This window comes from Peromyscus californicus, unplaced genomic scaffold (assembly GCF_007827085.1).
Source record: "Peromyscus californicus insignis strain IS unplaced genomic scaffold, ASM782708v3 Scaffold_13__1_contigs__length_99412109, whole genome shotgun sequence".
NCBI lineage: Eukaryota > Metazoa > Chordata > Mammalia > Rodentia > Cricetidae > Peromyscus > Peromyscus californicus.
The window spans coordinates 97,935,106-97,955,857 of NW_026294424.1; the positions used below are offsets into that span (position 1 = coordinate 97,935,106).

The 20,752-nt window shown below is 40.0% G+C and overlaps 1 protein-coding gene across 2 annotated transcripts in view; it reads left to right on the forward strand.

Moving 5' to 3' along the window:
* Btbd8 (BTB domain containing 8) overlaps positions 1-20,752 on the forward strand; it is a 70,146-nt gene that overhangs the window by 48,202 nt on the left and 1,192 nt on the right. For both annotated transcript variants that reach the window (XM_052735679.1, XM_052735680.1), the window contains 8 exons: positions 3,691-3,873; positions 6,257-6,394; positions 7,225-7,354; positions 9,498-9,559; positions 13,790-14,465; positions 14,997-15,084; positions 15,458-15,597; positions 17,553-19,802. In XM_052735679.1, the coding sequence (XP_052591639.1) occupies positions 3,691-3,873; positions 6,257-6,394; positions 7,225-7,354; positions 9,498-9,559; positions 13,790-14,465; positions 14,997-15,084; positions 15,458-15,597; positions 17,553-19,802 (3,667 nt within the window). The remainder of the gene's footprint in view (positions 1-3,690; positions 3,874-6,256; positions 6,395-7,224; positions 7,355-9,497; positions 9,560-13,789; positions 14,466-14,996; positions 15,085-15,457; positions 15,598-17,552; positions 19,803-20,752) is intronic.

The window sequence follows — 20,752 nt, forward strand, 5'->3', positions numbered from 1 at the left end:
TTCTGTGTAACAGCCCTGGCTGTCCTGGAACTCCTTATGTAGACCAGGCTAGCCTCAAACTCAGAAATCTGCCTGCCTCTGCTTCATGAATGTTTGGATTAAAGATGTGTGCACCACCATGCCCAGTCCTGAAAGTCAGTTTTTAAGGTGGAATCTACTAGAACAGATGCTGTGAACAGTGTTAGAATGATAGAGCGTTCAAATGGTACGTAAATGTTGTTGGTAAGAAAGGGACAGAGTGTTTTGTTTGTTAAAATTTTCTTAATTAAAATATAATTGCCTCACTTCCTTCTCTGTCCTCCCTCAACCCCTCCCATATTCCCTCTCCCAGCCCCTCCCATGTTCCCTCTCCCCACCCCTCCCTCTCCCCAGCCTCTCCAATGTTTCTTCCTTACTGCTCCAATGTCCCCTATTCCTCACCCCTTCTCAAATTGATGGCCTCTTTGATTATTGTTACACACACATATATGGGGTGGTGGGGAGAGGGGGGGGTTAGAGATGCATAAGTGCATCATATGTAAATGATGCATATATACACACACACACACACACACACACACAACCTCCTGAGTCCATTTAGTGCGGTTTGTATATATGATTTCAGGGCTGATCACTTTTTATTAGATAACCAGTTAGGGGACTCATCCCCATGAGATGCTAGTTCTTCCTCTCAGGGTTTGAGAGTATTGACTCAAAGGTTAAAAGTTCTGTGGTTAAATGTAAAGTATTTGTAGGTGAAACAGCATCACATTCTACAGAGAAATCTCTTGGAAGGAGAAGCTAGTGTGGCAAACCTCATTTTCGTCTTATTTTAAGGACTTAGCAGTCTCCCCAGTCTTCCTCAGACACTGTCTTGATGAGTCAGCAGCCGTCAGCCTTGAGACAAGGTTCTACCAGAAAAGATTCTGACTCACAAAGTCGCAGGTGCTCACTGGCTCCTCAGTAGTACAGATCTTTATGATATGTGCATTTCTTTAGGTGTGATGCCATTGTGTACTTACTAAACTGCACTGCAGTATAAGGTTTCCATGTTCTTAAGAACAGAAATTAGGCTCTTCTTACTGTGAGGTACGACAGTGCCTTCTAGGGTGACTGACTGGCTTTTCCACGGTGCTTACTCTTGTGTGGTCTGGAAGTGACTGCAGCATCTCAGCTGCCTGTTCTTCATTTAGTGTAGACTGGTTTCTGGAGACCCACCTTGCTTTTTGTTTAGAACTTACTTTGTTGATTTTTTTCATTTCTCTTAATTCTGTGTTAGTGTCTGCATATTAGACAAGCTTGACTTTCTATTGTGTTAGAAAAAGCAGCCACCTTTTCTGGTCTTCGGGGAGTGGCCTCCTGCTGGAGAGACTGATCAGCCCATCAAGTTGTGATCTTCTCAAGTCTTTTGCTAGTCTCCTGTTTCTTTGTTCCTAGTGAGCCCAGGCATGCGTCCTGCACTAACTCCCATTAGTGTTCTGAGTCATTGAGACTGACATCACCCCAGAAAGTTGAATCACTGAACACTGTCCAACTTCTAAGAGAGCCTATGGTAGCCAGATGTAAGCTAGCAGTGCTAACATATCTGTGGTCTGTGTTCTGATGGCCCTCAGTTGACTAGGGGGTGGTAGACCCCATTGTCATACAGGGAAAGGTTAGGTTAACAGTCAAGACCTTCATCGGAATTAGGACTTCAGGTTCGCAGTCTCTCTCCAGGAGATGCTGAGAACTTTTGTTTGTTTTGTTTTGTTGGCTTTCTGCTGAGCCCCAAGGTGAGAGATTCTTCAGAAATCCTGAACAGAGGTGAGCCCCAGTCATTCCCACCGTGAATATACCAGTAGACTACCAGTGCTTCTCAAACTTTAAATCCATAAAAAGCACTTACAAATTTTAAGTGTGTGGACTTTAGCTCGCTAAGTCAAAGGAAGAGCCAGGGATTCTGTATTTCTAATAAGCTCTGGCTAATACAGTGTCACAGGTCACACACTGAATAACAAGTAGCTAGTAAATGTGTCCAGCTTTCCTCATCGTAGTTCAGGTGACCTTGAGGTCACTTCCTTCCTGGTGATCTAGTTCTCAGTCTCAGTCTTTAGTAGAATCCAAGACAAGTAGTATTGACCTATCAACTCTATTTCTAGGAATGTATCCTATATCTCTATTTACATATGTATAAAATATTATTACATGCAAGGTAACTCATTATTACATAACAATAAAACATTGGGAACCATGTAGATAAGTAGAGGACTGTCTGTGTATTTATTTTGTTAATTTATTTCTTGACAATTTCAAACAAGTATGTAATGCATTCAGGTCATATTCGTACCCACCCCCCCACTGGTGGTCCTCCTCACCAAGTTCATCCCAGTTTCATGTCCTTCTGTTTGTTTTTGTTTTTACCTGGCAACCCACTGGGTTTACCCAGGGTTAACTGTGTAGACATGGTCCTGAAGCATGAGTAACTCAATGAAGACAATGACTTCCTCTCTTCCAGCAGCCTTGGACTGCCAGTTCCTCCCCTGGGCAGGTTGGGCCCCATGAGCCCCTCCCCTATCTATGACTGAATATTTATGGGTCCAGCTTTGTTGGATTCTTGTAGCAGCCATAGCTGCTGTGAATTTATTAGTACCATGGCCATGCAGCTCTCACATTCTTTCTACCCCCTCTTGAGTGATGTACCGTGAGCCTTGGAGTAGGTGGTTTGGGTATCCTGTTTAAGGCTGAGAATAGTAAAAACCTAATGAACATAGAGTTTCTGTATTGACCCATTCTGTAGTAGGCCCTACAGTACAGCAGTAAGCAAAACCAGATGTTGAACATATAGTACAGATGTTATGTTCATATTTAAATAATCTTATCTGAATTAAGTGCTTTAAAGAAAAGGGACAAGTTTTCTGATAGCATGTACAAAAAGTATGTGGTAAAGGTGTAAGGATCAGGGAAGCCTGTAGCTAGAGTTTTCCTGCCTGGTCCACAGTCAGGACAAATCACCTGCCAGTCCCACAGCCGCTCAGACCCGACCAAGAAAACACAGAGACCTACATTGCCCACAAACTGTATGGCCATGGCAGGCTTCTTGCCAACTGCTCTTACAGCTTAAATTAATCCATTTCCATTAATCTGTACCTTGCCACATGGCTCGTGGCTTACCGGCATCTTCACATGCTGTTTCTCATTGTGGTGGCTGGCAGTGTCTCTCTGACTCAGCCTTCCACTTCCCAGCTTTATTCTCCTCCTTGCCCCGCCTACACTTCCCGCCTAGCCAATGGCCAATCAGTGTTTTATTTATTGACTAATCAGCAACACATTTGCCATACAGAACATCCCACAGCAGAAGCCGGTCCTCAGTAATTAAAGAATGTCCAGCATCCATGTTAAGTACTCGGTTTTCCATTTCATTGCTGTGTAAGAAACCCATCTCACAACTGAACGGCTAAAGCTATAATTGGTTATTTCTAAAATGATGGGGTTGACTGGCTGACCCTTCGCTGATATTCTCTTAAGATGGCTCCTGTTGCTACAAGGAGCTGTTGGCCAAGCTGCTGCTGGACCCACTCCACATAGTCCTCTATAGATGGGGCAAAGATAATAGCTACCTTGGATTGTGTTTCTCATAGGGAACATCCCTATGAGAATGATTTGATTTGCTTACGAAGTTATTTTATGAATAGTAATACTACCCAATTTTTCCAAATGTTTTTCAAATTATAGAATCACAGGAATGCTGCTTTTCTTCTGATGGAAAGTGACAAGCTAATCATGGGTTTACCCAGAGTGAAGTGGACAGAAGCAGCATTGTCGATGGCGTCCCAGCTGCAAGAAGAGTGTGTGGCATTTATTGTAGAAAACTTCTCAAAGATCATTGAGAGTGAAAATTTCACTTTGCTCTTACAGGTACTGTGTCCAGAGGCTGTGTTCTACTCAGCCCCATCTTGGTGTTCTGGTTTTAATTACATAAGTGTTTTTAAAGTCAGGTTGCCTTTGATTAAAATATTCTGACAAGTAAATTCCACAGCAGATGGCATGTTTGCAACAGATTTGGAGCATGGTGGACAGGATTTTTGGCTCACAGATGAGAAAGCAGGAGGGACAGGTTTGAGTGCCCTGGCAAGGCACATTGTCACTTGGGCCAGCTCTGTTCCTTGGTCACCATGTGTAGCTAGAGTTTTCCTGCCTGGCCCACAGTCAGGACAAATCTCTCTCACCTGCCAGTCCCAAGCCACTCAAACCCGATCAAGTAAACACAGAGACTTATATTGGTTACAAACTGTATGGCCGTGGCAGGCTTCTTGCTAACTGTTCTTACAGCTTAAATTAATTCATTTCCATTAATCTATACCTTGCCACATGGCTCGTGGCTTACCGGCATCTTTACATGCTGTTTGTCATCGTGGCGGCTGGCAGTGTCTCTCTGACTCAGCCTTCTACTTCCCAGCTTTATTCTCCTCCTTGTCCCGCCTATACTTCCTGCCTAGCCACTGGCCAATCAGTGATTTATTTAATGACTAATCAGCAACACATTTGACATACAGACCATCCCACAGCACTTCCCCTTTTCTTTTCTTAAAAAGGAAGGTTTTAACCTTTACACATCTCCAAAGTCAGCTTGGTATATTTGGGAATTTGGGGGTAGCTTCTCTTACTACTTCCTGCTGGAGGGGGCGCTGTATCTTCTGGGGAAACAAAATTTTAGGATCATGGAGTAGTCAATGAGGCTGTATCGTCTAAACCAGTTGCCTTGAAACCATTCTGGATGTTGGATCATCTGGGCCTTGGTGTCACCTTTCAGGGGGTCTTGGCTGGTCAAACCTGATGTATCTTAATCTGGAACAAATCCATAGCCTCTGGCTTTCTGTGGGAACAAAAGCAGAATCTCCTTTCCAAAGCAACATATCCTTATATCCAAATTTTGAAGTCAAGGTACCTTTAAAATATACATTTTGCCGGGCGGTGGTGGCGCACGCCTTTAATCCCAGCATTCGGGAGGCAGAGCCAGGCGGATCTCTGTGAGTTCGAGGCCAGCCTGGGCTACCAAGTGAGTTCCAGGAAAAGGCGTAAAGCTACACAGAGAAACCCTGTCTCGAAAAACCAAAAAAAAAAAAAAAAAAAAATACATTTTGGCATAACTCAACAGCTTTTACAATCAAATGTTTTTCTGCAGTTAAAAATCCCAAAGACAACACAGTCCAGATTCTCTGTGGAATATTCATCTTCACGTGGCTTATTTTTTATATTAATTTTACTGTCTCTTTAAAGACTTTATTTTTTAAAACTATGTATTTGTTTATATAACTGTATATATCACTTTTTTTGTCTCTTTCAAGCCTACGTATATTTTACACACATTGTAAACTATTACATTTGAATCTGTCTTATTGTGAATCTATTGCTTTAAGCTGCAGCAGCTGTGGCTGCTGGCTCCGCCCACCTCAGCTTCCCAACATGGCGTGGTACTTTACCACCAGCTCTGGGAGCTATCGTAGGTCTATGCTTTTATCCAAGCAGCGTGTAGCCCAGAAACCTCTTTTTTTGTTTTGTACTAGCAAAGGCTAAATCTACCATGCAGCTTAATGTGCCACTTGCAGAGGCCTCATTCCCGCCATACTGCAGGTCGAGCGCACACGCTAGGAACCCACAAGTAGCTCAAACCGGCAGCTGCCGCTCATTTGAGAGAGACAATTAGGAACTGTTTTTAGCTCCGTTTTAGAATCTTTTCTCAGTTTTTAGGTGGAAACTCTTGCCACCACGTTGGACGCCAACCATGAGCACATTTTAGAGACCCAAGTTGTAAAGATGGTGGTTCTCTAAAACTCTGTTTTCATAAGGAACTACTTTCTCTAAAATTAGTCACTGAATAAAGATGTTGTCTTTATTTCTAGGTTCAATTATTAGGCTATATTAGCTCCTGAAAACTCTGTGTGCACACGTGTGCATGTGTGCGTTTGTGTGTGTCTGTGTGTCTCTGTGTGTGTGTACAGGCATGCATGTGTGTGTGTGTCTGCACGTCTCTTGTGTGTGCGTGTATGTGTGTGTGCGTTTGTGTACGTGCATTCATGTGCCTGTGTGCACGTGTGTGTCTGTGCATGTATCTCGTGTGTGTGTATGGAGGGGGTGGCGCATGCTCATGGAGTCTTCGAACAGAAAAGGAAAAGCAGATGTGTTTTCAGGTGATGTTATGTACCCAGCCGTGACAGTTGTACTGCTGTTACACTAGACTTTAACATTTCTTGTATATTTTACATGTATTTCATTAAATGTCAAATTCTGTGTTTTGTAGTCACAAGCAATGAGCAGCACAGCTCATCTGTTGGACAAAATTTTTAAAGCAATTGAAGACAATATTACCACTGAAAATAGTTGCTCCCTCCTTATGGCTCTGGACACGTTACTGAATTCTGAAAGTACAAAGGAAATGGTACTGAATATAACAAAGTTCATTAAATATGTAATATTGTAAACAGTTTGAATGTTGCACGGGTCATTGTAGTCAGGTACTGGACACCTTGGGACTTGATACAGTTTCTTGTATCTATTTGGAATATTTCCTAATAAAAATTTTTTTTTCAATTATGTTTGCTTTCTAATTAACTTTTTATTAAAGTTTAGAATTAGGCAGTTTGGATCCTTAATTCTAAGCACAGCTTGGGACTTAGCAATTATCTGGCACAATGTAACTTTGGTATTTTTCTCTGATAATTATAATAAACTTATACGTATAAAATGTATATTTTAGTATTTTTCATCATTAGTGCCTTTTATTTTATGGTATTAGTAATTCCTTTTTTCTCAAAACAAACCTTATTTTTAAATTAGATTGAGTAGGAAAAATGAAAAATTTAAATATCAGTTCTTTTTAAATGCAATTAATCAGTGACAATAGATAATTACTAATTATTGCATTTTTATTCTACAAGAATGATAAAATGTTTCATCAAATTTATTATTATCACATAAAGTATTTGACCTTGTCATGTCATAGTTGATGTGAAAGGTTGTGGAAGGTGTTCGTATAAAGCCCATTGCTATTTTAAAATAATGTTTCAAGAGTAGCATTCAGCTTCGTGTTCACTGTAAAATTCTGTTAATGAGTGAGCCTTCATAAATAGCATGCGCTCGATAATCTTAGAAATGTAACTGATGACATCATTGATCTAGCTTAGGAGTAAGTAGATTCGGAAAGGAATAATGACTGGTTGCTATGACAATGTGGCTCTCACCAGCTGCTGATTTGTTGCTGGAACACAGGGCTTTACGTGCAAGACCCAAGCTGTGCGTGATAAGCTGTGGACCTTCCTGGTTCAGTCTTTCTATGCTGTTCGTCACACAGAAGGCTGGAAACTGATGCACATAGATGACCAGCAGAAAATCCAAGCAGGTATGTTAATCTTCGAAGTTTCTTGTTGTCATCTTTGTGAGAGCAGATATTTTGAAGGCATTCTGAATTCTGGTTAATTAGCATTTGTGAGCTTCTGTTCAGTAATGGAGTGCCACCCAAAACTAGTGATGATGTATTAGGCTGCTTTGAGAAACCATGCTTTATCTGCTGTTCTTAGAAAACGTATGTAATTATCAATTTTTAATCCTCATATTTTTTAGCCAAATTTGCTAAAAAAAAAAAGAAAATCCTTGTGAAGAGCTTAGATGTGTAAAAGGACATAATCTGTACAGTCAGATCACCAAGCATACTCTCTCCCCTATGAAAACATATTTCACCATGAAGGTTCCCATCTTTCTCATAAGAACCTTTCTTGTGGTTTTGCTGAGATTACATGGCTTTATTTCACGAGTGACTGGTTCAGGGACGCAGTGTGTGCTGCTGCGGAGGGTCCCTCGGGTGCCGCACAGCGATCTCTGACATTTACTAGTTACGGTTTGAAGCATTAGCATTAAACAAAAGATGTACATCTATCAGAAAGTGTGTGTGTTTAAAAAGTATTGAAATAGAATTTTAAGGGTGTGGAACTAAAATGGCTTCATGACTATTTTTAGGTTAAAGCAGGTGCCTCAGAAATCACACTGGCATGTTAGCAGCTCTACGTTTTTATTTATTTATTTATTTTGACATTAAGGTAAAAGACTATATTTTATGGAACAGACATTTTAGTGTTCTAAAACATGGAAGCTGTGTATGATAAAATATATCTCAGCTATATAAAATTCTTAAGTGATATATTTATGTTGAGACCTGCTTACTAAAGCAACTAGATGTAATTTAAAGAGCAATTTTCAAAGATAATTTTTTTCATGTAATAAAAATCATCAAACCTTTAGAAATTGAACACTTTTTCCTTGTGACTTTTCTGTGCTGAATTTTAGACATTAGCTTTCAAAATCTGCAATGTGAAGACGCAAAGATGAGCGTCCCATCAGTGGGTGTCCTGTGAGCTCGCTTCTGATTGGTAGCAAACTTTGTTTTTCTCTTTTTTAGAGGATTTCACAACTAAGTTGAATTTCAGTGTTCTTTATAGTACTAATTAGAAATCTGAGTAAGTTTACACATACTCATATACATACGTAGACAAATTGTCTGTGGTCATGCAGTTAATTATCATATGAACCTCTCATTGTGTTTCCTTGCATCAGGGTAATCTTGAATTTTAAGTGGTTGAGGTGTAGTGCAGCCTGACCTGTGTGTGGTTACTGTTGTGGCTCATCTTTGTTCTAACGTTCTCTTGCTGAGTTACTGATGGGAGAATTCTTTATTTTCTGTGTATTATTGTGTGGTCATTGGATTGCTGCAGACCCGTCTTTGCTCTGTTGTGTAGCGTGCATCCTGTGGAACAGACATTGTAGAAGATGCTCGATAGCTGTTTACTAAAAATAAATACATTTGAGAAATTGTATGTGCCAATACATTCCTTCATAGTAAAACCTCAAGCCCTGTAAACCTTGGAAATCCAAGCTGGACGTTAGCCCTCGCCCTCAGACTCTTTCTCTGCATTTTCCTGGTGCCGAGCATGAGGCCCCCAGTAATTCCCACATAACCTTACAAAGTGAATTTTTGTTTAGCTCCAGTGAGGATGGATGAGTTACAGGATTGTCTCCTGCTGCGTTCTCAGAACTACACATGTTTCTCTTCTCTTTCCACCATTGTAATCAGTCTGTAAACCAGAAAATATTTTTAATTTCAGCAAAATATTTTTATAGTATTGCATATTTTCTCATATTAAATTATGTGTAAAATATTATTTTTTAATTTAGAAACTAAATGAAACCAGATATTCAAAAATTTATAGTTTGTTAAAATTCTATTTTAAAATGAATGTATATGATTTTACATTTTCATTTATTAACTTTAAAAACAAAATTTTCTGGATCAGAGAATAAGATTGAAGAATAGGTTCTTTATTCTAAAATGTGATATAAATTGTTTTGTGTACTGGTTTGCTTTCAAGTTGGTTTTTTTTTTTAATATCTATCAAAATCTAACATTTTCTCCTGGCATTCTATTTTTCCTGGGCTTCTCTGGTAATAATAATGTTTCTGATAAAAACAAATTGCTTGTTTTTTTTCCACAGCTGCATTTGACAAAGGTGATGACCGAAGACTTGGCAGAAAGCCTGTGCTCACCAGTTCTCAGGTAAACATCCAGCACTGTACGGGTCTCAGTGAGAAAGCTATTTACATTTATTATTTTATATTTCAAAATAAATCTTTTATTAATTAAAGCTATTTTTAAGAGGAAGTAATTTTGAGTGTAAAAAAATCAACTAAGCATTTAATATATACATTTTAAATTATGTAAATTTCTAATATTCATTTGGTATAGGAAATATGTGCCTTTTTCATTTCCTGGAAAATTTTTTTGGCAAATTAACATACTGGAGCTGTTCCAGTAAACCAGGAGTTGTTTAGACATCTATGATCCTGTTTGATTTCTGCTTTTAGACTGCCTTCCTGTTAACCAGAACATGACAAGGTTCTAGAGACTTCCTGTGTAATCGTCAGAGTAACCTGACTGCACCCCATTCTTAAAACATTAAAATGGCAATTTTGCTATTTTTCCTTTTTAAAAAAATTATTTGGTGATTTTATTATAGCCTGAAATGTATTTTTCTTCCTTCCAAATGGTATTATATTATACAGATATTCATGTAATCAATAAAATATGTAAGTACAAAATGAGACTGTGCATATTCCAGTGATAATATGGACTATTCATTTAGCATTCTAATTTAGAATGTAAAAAACATATTTCCGTTGAAAATTAGATGGGGAATACTGTTTTCTTCCTTATAACCCAGTAGGTAGGAACTACTACTTCTGCAGCCGTGATATAACCCCCTAAATATCTCTGATTGGAAACTGGGACATGGGGGTTTGTCAGCAAACCTCCTGGGATTGCTTTCTGGAGTGTTTCATATTCTGCTGTGCATCACGACCTGAGCCCCCAGCATCTAATAAATTGAGAATTACACCTCACATTCCCCAGCGTCTAATAAATTGAGAATTGCACCCCACATTCCCCAGCGTCTAATAAATTGAGAATTGCACCCCACATTCCCCAGCGTCTAATGAGAATTGCACACTGCAGCCCCCTCAGAGCCAAGAGTATTGGTGCACTCCTCCAGTCCCAGCCCTGGGAAATGGATGTAGTCCGAAACCAGCTTGGCTAATGAAAACCTGTCTTCAAACAAAAAAAAACAAACAAAAAACACTTTTGAACTCTCCTGCTCACCTAAAATTTCCGTTCTGTGAGCGTGGGAGCCTGACTTCCCAGCCTTGCTGAGTGTGTTCTGTGCCCCCTCACAACCCGCTCTTGCTTGTTCGTTTTTCTGTGTACTTTCCCCAGCTTCTTTGACTAGGTTTTGTTTGTCTGGTTTGGTTTCTTTGCAGTGCTGGAAATCTACCCTGTGGTGTGCTAGGCCTTGTCCTGCTGCTGAGCCAGCAAAATAGAACAAACTCTAATTGTTGTTGCTTGTTTCAAAATAAAATGGGGGTGGGTACAAACAAAATATGAATTGGTAATTATTACTGCTGGATATTAGATACATAGTGACTCATACTGTTCTGTCTTGTGAGTTTGTTTATAAGCTGGGCATTGTAGTCTAAGTTAGTAATCCCAACACTAGGGAGACTGAGGCAGGAGAATTGTGAGTTCATGGCCAACACAGAAAAACCTTGTCTCAAAAGAAGTCTGAAGTACCACTAAAGTAGAAAAGATGTGGAACGGAAGTAGGTCTCCTTTGAGAAGACGGGTCCGCCTTTTTCACTTTTGTCAGTAAACTGGTGACCACCTCCAGTTGGCTGTGCATTTATAAAAATGTGTGTAAACTTTGCAGACATAATTCTTAAGGCTGCCTAGAGACGTATAGAACTGAATCCTTATCGTGCTATATGATATTAATGTGAAATTTCTAAAGGATATATTTATCTCATGTAATACATAAATTTACCCACAGCATAACAGTTCAAAGTTCACAGAGATAATGGTACACTGAGCTAAGTGGGATCAGTTTTAATTAAGCATGGGGAAGAGGCCTTACGGCAAAGCATGCTAAGCTGTCAGTGTTAAAAATAGAGAAATCAGTCGGGCGGTGGTGGCACACGCCTTTAATTCCAGCACTTGGGAGGCAGAGGCAGGTGGATCTTTGTGAGTTCGAGGCCAGCCTGGTCTACAGAGCGAGCTCCAGGAAAAGGCGCAAAGCTACACAGAGAAACTCTGTCTCAAAAAAACCAAAAAATAATAATAATAATAATAATAATAAATAAAATAAAAAATAAAAATAGAGAAATCTGCCAGGCACGGTGGTGTGTGCCTTAAATCCCAGCACTCGGGAAGCAGAATCAGGTGGATCTCTGTGCATTTGAGGCCAGCATGGTCTACACAGTGAGTTCCTGGACAACCAGGGCTACACAGTGAAACCCTGTCTTGAAAAACAGAGGCGGGGAGGAATATTATGTTTCATGTTAAGACTTGGTCAAGAAAATAAGAAATGAAGAAAAGTTTACAACAGTTAGAATTCTGGAACACTGTTCTGAAGAAAACCATTCTCCACTCTACAGATAGACATAATAAAAGCCAAAATATGCTTAAAATTTCCAAAATATCCCAGGCCCAGTAAGCCAAAGCTGAGACAATAACCTACTGATTCCATTATCACTACACCTGGCTTTTTCCTAGATTTAGCCTTTATTTACTCTTTATACATATACATGTATGCATATACATGTGTGTTGTCCAAGTATTTCCATTTTCTCATATACAGAGCCTTTATATATTTAGAAATTAAGCCTTGAATGATATATCACTACATGCTTATTTTTTTTTTTTTTTTTTTTTGGTTTTTCGAGACAGGGTTTCTCTGTGTAGCTTTGCGCCGTTCCTGGATCTCACTCTGTAGACCAGGCTGGCCTCGAACTCACAGAGATCCTCCTGCCTCTGCCTCCCGAGTGCTGGGATTAAAGGCGTGCGCCACCACCGCCCGGCACTACATGCTTATTTTAACAGCAGTTACAAACATTCTTGGACCCCGCCAGTATGTTGTGGAATATAAAGGGGGTTTAATTATAAAAGATAAAGACAATATAAGCTCTGCCTACAGTCTCATTCAGCTTTGCCAAGGGGAAAAAATCAGCATTGTTTACATATGTTGATGTTTTTACAATATTTTATTCTAAAATTCCCACCATCTTTGAGGTTGTTGCTGTTCCCTTCCCTGTCGAGGTCAGGCCAGAGAATGGTTGAGTAGTCTTCTCTGTGCCTTGGGTTCTCCTCCTTTTCAGCTGTTCTCAGGATGTCTTTTCCTCCACAGACTATAGATGGCTAGTACTGTATGACCATCTAGGATTTTTTTTTTTAAACCTACTCTCTTCCTGGCATTAAGTTGAAGAATTTTTAGTGAAAATTTTTATAATGTCCCTTGATGATACCATTTAGATGACTACATCCTAATAACAATAAATCATGAGCTCAAGTCCCAATTCTGTCCTTTCCAGGCATGTGACCTTGGGTAAGTCACATGTCTGCTTTGTTTTGTTTTTTGTTTTGTTTTGTTTTTCGAGACAGGGTTTCTCTGTGTAGCTTTGTGCCTTTCCTGGATCTCGCTCTGTAGACCAGGCTGGCCTCGAACTCACAAAGATCTGCCTGCCTCTGCCTCCCAAGTGCTGGGATTAAAGGCGTGCGCCACCACCACCCAGCCACATGTCTGCTTTCATACCTAATTTCTTAATCCAACAAATGAAGATAGCCACAGGAGCTATTTCACAGGGTTGCTTTTAAGGATGAAAGTGAAATGATAGATAAAAATGTTAACATGGACCCTGACAATGGGCTTCAGAAACTCTCAAGTGTTACTTACTCAGGATAGCCTGAGTCTTCGGGGATTAATTTCTATTGTAACACCACAAATTAAATAAACATTTAGTACTGCGTTTCAGATTTGATTGAGGTAATATAGTTAGAAACCTAAAGTTTTTAATGAAAAATGATTGAAAAAAAATGATGTAAAAAACATTTTGAGTGATCCTAAATCCTCACAGGGATTTAAGAGCCAGAGCTGTGCCGTTCCTTGGGAGAGCGCTTGCCTAGCTTAATGTGAGCTTTACTAAATTGTTCCTTATGAAAACTTCACTGAAGCCATGTATCATGGTGCACACCTTTAATCCCAGCACTGGGAGGCAGAGGCAGGTAGATCTCTGTGAGTTCAAGGCCAGCCTGATCTACAGAACGAGTTCCAGGCCAGCCAGAGCTATATAGTTAGACACTGTCTCAATAAATAACAATAACAAAACCAAAACTTTATTGAAACATAAAGTATTCTATATCAAAGACTTGTCAATTTATAAGATTTTTCTCTTTTTCTTTTAGCAAAGGAGACAAGGTTCTGAAGTTGATGTTATAAAAAAAAGACCCTGGACAGAAAATAACAAAACACCGTGTCGAACATATCTCTCTACTAATCAGAAGATGAAATCTGATGGGTTAGGAGCAGCTGGACATACATCCAGCACTAACAGAAATAGTGTAAATAAAGCATTCAAGCATGATGATAATACAAAAATATCCAAAGTTACAAAAGAATTGAAAACTGAGGGGAAAAATGTTTCTGGCAAGTCTAAAACTATAATAAAGCCCCAGATAGAAAACAGTGATAACACCAAGTTGGAAGATCTGTCATCCAAAGTTGTAGAAAGACCAGCAAGAGTGGCAGCAGATGGACAGAAGGACTCGGTGCATGGGAAAGGAGTAAGGCGCCAAGAAGCGCAGACCACGGGGGCCAGGCCCAAGGTCCTCACTGCAAACCTGAATGTGCAACCCAGAGCCAAGCCTTTGAAAACAGTGGCAAGTAAAGATTCTTCATGCCGCACCACTGTGGGACCTTCCAGTAGATCTGCAGATTCAAGTATGGAGCTTCTGACTTCCACTGGATGTGTGGATGAGCCCAAAGAAAACGGATCGGTGGGAGACAGGTCATCTGACGAGAAGCCGCATTTGAGTGACTCTCCAGGACAGGCATTGAGTAATGGAGTTGTGTCAACTGTAGGTGGGTCAGCACTCAGTTAACATTCTGTGTTTGTGTGTGTGTGTGAGAGAGAGAGAGAGAGAACGAACCCATGGCCCTATACATGCTGCACAAACAATCTACATCACCAACTCGAAGCGCCAAGAAGTTTTTTTTGAGCTAGGCTCTCTCTGGTAGCCCGTGCTGGCCTCAAACTTGCTGTGTCGCTGATGACTCTGAACTCTGGTCCTCCCTCCTCTGCCTCCTGGGTGTTAGGATGACAGTTGCGTCCCATCACGCCAGGCAAGCACTCTGCTAAACAAGCTGTACCCCAGCCCTGAAGCCCTGATTGTTAGTAAGTCCCAGTACTTAAAATTTCCCAGAAAGAATGATCCTTGGATGCTTTAATCACTTTTAAGTGATAAAATGTGTTTTTAATGCATATGTGCAAAATGAGAGAACATGGTCTTTCCCCAGTCAGCACTTGATTTTTAGCGTCTAACCTGTATATTTATCCAATTTGTTACTATTTTTAATGTTCTCTTTCTCATGGCTGATACTTCTTATTTATAGCTGTAAAATCTCGACCAGTTTCAAGAATTACCAATGGAGCACCCAATAAAAAAAGCATTCATGAACAGGACTCTAACATAGGTGGAAGGTAGGACTCTTCACCTGTCTCTGCTGTTTATAAACTAACTTCTAACTGAACATTCTTAAAAACTTTTCTTCATTTAAATGTATTAGTGAAAATATATTTTTAAACTTTATTTCATATTTATATAAAATGGTGCAATGCAGTAAAAGTTTCCTAGCTATACTAAATGGCATGTGAAGTTATGCATTGTCTTATCATATATGGTCTACTATTTCAAAACTTAAAGGTTTATGAACATAGGTTTATTTTCAGAAGAGATATATATTTCTATTTCTTGACAAGATACGTGGTCATATGTGGCTGTGGTCGTATACGGTGTTTGTAAGTTCCTGTGTTGGAGTATCACTGTAATGCTAAGTTCAATCCTTTTCCTCAGTGTAATAAAAAGGGTGAGTGGCAAAGGCCTTAATGACCCAGCACCACGGGCAACTGTGAAGAAGAGAGGGAGCAGCAATGGACACACAGTAGCTCAGCCACGGACAAAGAGTGCCCCTCCCACCCTGACTCAGATTCAAGGTAAAGCTGCAGTGGCCCTGAGGATTCTGGGTACGGTCCTGTGTCAGCTAGACAAGCAAAGCTCTGGCTGGACCTGTAGTCAGAGAGGAGCAAAGTGGGGCGTGGTTCAAGTTTATGGTTTTCCTATAAATATTTTGTTGTTAGGGGATTGATTTTGGTTTTCCTGTCCTTCATGGAGAGACATTTAAAGGAGTCATTGTCTCATCTGTGTTTCTGGTCCTTTTGTGGAGATGCTTAGGTTTCTTGGAAGTTTCCTTGGTGACTAGAGGAATTCTGTCTGTGAAAAGCACTGAAGGGTTCTTAAGGAGCAGCAGGAGCTGGGGGAGTTCCTGCAGAACCTGTCCCCATGCTGTGGTTTTCAGTGTTCTGAGAAAGAAGAATACTGATTAGGTCACATAATCTGCATAGAGCAACCATTTTTAAATCTTTCTTTCTTTCTTTCTGGGCTAGTGGTACAGACCTGTAGTCGTTCCACTGGGGAAATAAAGCTAAAGTCATCCTTGATCAATACAGTGAGTTCAAAACCAGCCTGGACTACATGAGATACTATCTCAAAATACATAGAAGGGGAGGAAAGGTGGAAGGGGGCTGAGGGAATGTCTCAGTACATAAAGGTTAGGGGGAAAAGCCAAGTGTAATGAAGCCCATTAGAATCTTAGCCCTGGGGAGGTAGGATGGACGGATGGATCTCTGAGGCTCGATAACCAGCCAGACAACCTAGCCTCGTCAGTGAGCCCCAAGTGCTGCTAAGAGGCTCCTAGGGAGTAACAACTGAGATTGACCATTGGCATGCACACACATGCACATGCACACATAGTCACACACAAGCACACACACACAAATAGTGGCTTTTTATGTATTAAGCACTCATGCGTTAGAGCAGTTCTAAAATCAGAAAAATGATCTTTATTTGCATAATGAATTAGTACTGAAAGTCAGTTGGAAACTAAAGCAGATGAAATTACTCATATTCTAGTACTAGCTGGAAATTAGACATAAATGACTTCATAGGACTGGGTAGCTCAGCGGCAGAAGACTTGTTTACCTTTCACATGTCCCTGGCCAGTCTAGTCCCCACCCCACCCCACCCCAAACACACTCAGAAATAAAGCTGGTAATTGGGGTTGGCAGATTTGAGTGCCCCAAATTTTATTTTTAAGACTTTAACCAGAATGCATAATGGGATTTTTAATGAAAAATTAATGAACTTTACTCTGCATTTCCTGTATCCGACAGTCCGGTTCTCATTGCAGATCTGGGTCGTTAGCCCTGATAAGCAACAGTTGTCATCCTCTAGTATAAGTTTATTCTGGTTTGAAGAAAAACTGACAATTTGCATAAATGTCCATTTTATTTTAGGTCGGTTCTTATTTTTAGCTGTGTTGTCTTTATTCCCCTCTCCCCCCAAAAAACACTTCAGAGAGAGGGCCTTTCTTGCTGCTTTGATAAAAGAAAATCAGATTTTCTATTCTTTTTTTTTTTTTTTTTTTTTTTTTTTTTTTTTTTTTTTTTTGGTTTTTCGAGACAGGGTTTCTCTGTGTAGCTTTGCGCCTTTTCCTGGAACTCACTTGGTAGCCCAGGCTGGCCTCGAACTCACAGAGATCCGCCTGGCTCTGCCTCCCGAGTGCTGGGATTAAAGGCGTGCGCCACCACCGCCCGGCCAGATTTTCTATTCTTACACACTTACGCAAATTCAATTTTTGAATAATGATAAAAATTCTTGATGAAGAGAGATTCTACTATAAGGGTTTTTACTAAGGTCTTGGAATAGTCCCTCTATATTTTAAGTACTAATAGAAAAGTTTTTTTACTTTCTTATTGTTCGTTATTCCTTGTCTGTCAGTATTAGATGTCTCCCTTTGGTTGCTTTTATTGATTTATTTCCTCTAAAGTGATTTGAAAACATTGAATTTCACTCAGAATTTGAGAATACTTTGCATTTCCAACTTTCTTAGGATCCCATGGCGAGTCCCCACACTCTGTGAGATCTTCAGTGTCTTCCCGGCAGTCTGATGAAAGTGTGACAAAGTTGAGGCACAGTCCAGCTGCAGATAAACAAATACCTAAGAGGAAAATTGTCAGGCAAGGACATGGAACTTTGCAGAAGGTCAATGCAAAAGTGGTGCCCATGCCTAAAAACCCAGGTCAGTCCAAGAAAGGTGGAACTCTGAGTAACAAAGATTCAAGACAGAAAGTGCTTCCTGGAGAAGGGATGCTGCAAACTCAGGCTTCTCAGAGACCTTCCAAAACCAAAGCAGCCACCACACAGAAATGCATACTTCCCAATGCCAGTGACAAGAACCATGTTCTTAAACAGAGGTCTCACAGGTCCCTGGTTAACCTGGCTTCTGAGATCAGTGGTGCAGAAGCACTCCAGTCCCTGTGCAGACCACACCCACAGAAGCCATTAAACAGTCAAGAAAGGAGGAGACCCCAGCTAGAATGCCGAAGTAGTTCAAAGCTGGAGGAGTCAATAAAACATGAGCTGAAGCCAAAACAAACCAGTGTAGATCAAAGTCACACATCCAGTTGCAGAGACTCGAATCATTGCAATGCAAATTTGAATTGTCACAGCATCACCGCTCTAAGATCTGTGACTTCAAGTCCAAATGAAAACTCCATAAACTCTAACCCAGTCTGTGATTCAGACTCAGCAGAGCAAATCTATATACTATCAGATAGAGAGAAACAAATAGGAAGAAAAAACACAGACCCTAAACCAAGTATGAACTGTGTGAAAATGAAAGAAGGTTTACTGTGTGTTCCTGAAGGGACAAGTGGTACCCTAAACTCTGTTCAAGACGAAAGAAAATCATCAGTTCAAAGCCAGTTACACGATGACTCTGCTACCAAGGACAATAAATGTGCTACAGTCAGCTCAGCTGTTTCTTCCAGATGTCTTTTGGGATACCCATCAGAACAAAATTATAAAAATATGGAAACATCAGAAACCCCAGAGAGCCATGAAACTCCAGAAGCTCCATTCCTGGGTCCCTGGGATGTGCGCACCAGTGCCACACATCAGAGAGAGAGCCCAGAATCGGACACTGGCAGTGCTACCACGTCCTCGGATGACATAAAACCCCGCTCTGAAGACTATGATGCTGGAGGGTCTCAGGATGACGAGGGCTCCAATGACAGAGGCATCTCCAAGTGTGGCACTGTGCTGTGCCATGACTTTCTCGGAAGAAGCAGCAGTGATACCAGCACCCCAGAAGAACTGAAAGTGTATGACACTAACCTAAGAATTGAAGTCAAAATGAAAAAGCAAAGTGGGAACGACCTTTTCCAAATTAACTCGACGAGTGATGATGAGATTCCCAGGAAAAAGCCAGAAATTTGGTCTCGATCCACGATAATCCATCCCAGGGAAAAAGAAAGTATTCCACGAGGCATTATCCCATTTGCTCAGGAAATGGACCAGGTTTCTTCTTCCGCAGATGAAACAGAAGATGAAAGATCGGAAGCAGAAAATGCTGGGGAAAATTCCTCCCCGTCCAACTCAGGTACTCAGCACGTTCAGGGAATAATTAACTTAGCTTTTGAAGATGGGACTGAACATGAAAGTCGTGAGTTTTCTGCAACTAAAAGGTTTAGAAGGTCGGTGTTGCTCTCAGTAGACGAATGTGAAGAAGTGGGGTCTGATGAAGGAGAAGTTCACACCCCCTTCCAACCCTCTAGAGATTCTCTTTCACCTTCTGATGTTTTTGATGGTGTTTCTTATGAGCACCATGGAAGGACAGGCTACTCCAGATTTTCAAAAGAAAGTGAAGATACTACTGTACATTGTAAACACAACAATAAAGGCAGTAGTGTATATAAAAATGAAAGCATTCTCCTGGGTCCTAGTAGCAAAGACTCTTCAAGAAAAGATAAACAGAGTGTCTCAACAGACCAAAAGAACAGGTTAGATGTTCCATCCACAGGAAGCCAACAGCTTTCTCCAGAAGATGAAGAAGTAAATAATAGAAGTGAGGTGGCTAATGACTTCCAGCAGCACAGCATGCTCGTGGATGGTGACACGAAATCTCAAGAAAGACCGTGTCATCTGGAGCTTCATCAGAGAGAACTCAGCTCCAGCATACCAAAGATCAGCTCAACAAAATCTCTAGACTCCTATCCGAGCCAAGTTCTGCCTCAGGAAGGTCAAGTGAAAGAGAGCCATTCCACAGCTCCCAAGAAAGCTAATAATGCTGTGTTTTCAGGTAATGTACAGAAGTAGATATGCTAGACACTTAGGAAAATAAGTTCATAGAAGTGTAGAGTGGTCTGTAGCCCTGGATGTTATATTTTAATTAGAATATTTAAGCTACAGTTCCAGCTTTTAAATGAGAATTTAAATTTATTAATAATATGAAAATGAGCTAGCTGTTCATTATTTATTGTTTGCTTACAATCTTAGTGAATAATTAGTATGTAGTGGAAAACCTTGTTTACTAGACACAGATAACATACTAGATCTTACCTGGAAAAAAAAAAAGGAACTTAGTTTGGTGTCATTTCAATTATTGTGTCTGATTTAATATAAGCATTCTTCGCTGTTGGAAGTTTTATTTTACATTGGATATGTTTATGAATTTTCTAGTATATATCTAAGAGGGCTGTGCAATAACTATAGTAGTATGTACTGAAAAGCACTAAACTATTTTAACTAGATTAATTATTATAATTTATATGCATTTTACAGAAACTAAGACTTTCTTCAGTATCAATATAATTCTATTCTAAATTTTTCAAGCAAAAAGATGAGTTTCCTAAAAGAGATTATATTTAGAAGCAATGATAATATATGAAAAGGCCCAGTCTTCTTTCACATGCTAAGATAATTTCTTGTCTAATTGTTTTGTGTTTATGTCTTCCTTATTTCAATAATTCAGACTAATGAGTTAAAATATGCAATAGTAGCTGGTTGAGTAACTATTGTGTATCGTAATTAAGAAAAATATTGACCAGAAATCCCTATTCAGTAAAGTGGTAAGAACAGGAGGTCTTCCAAAGTTGTGTTTTTGTTTGTTTGTCCTGGCTTGCATCCTCCTTTGCATGTGCAATATACAAATAAGCCTTTAGATACAGTGTATTTATCCCCCACCCCTGAAACCGGGTTATTTTTAAGATATCTCCAAATGACTGTCTTTTTTTCCTCCTTGAGTTTCTA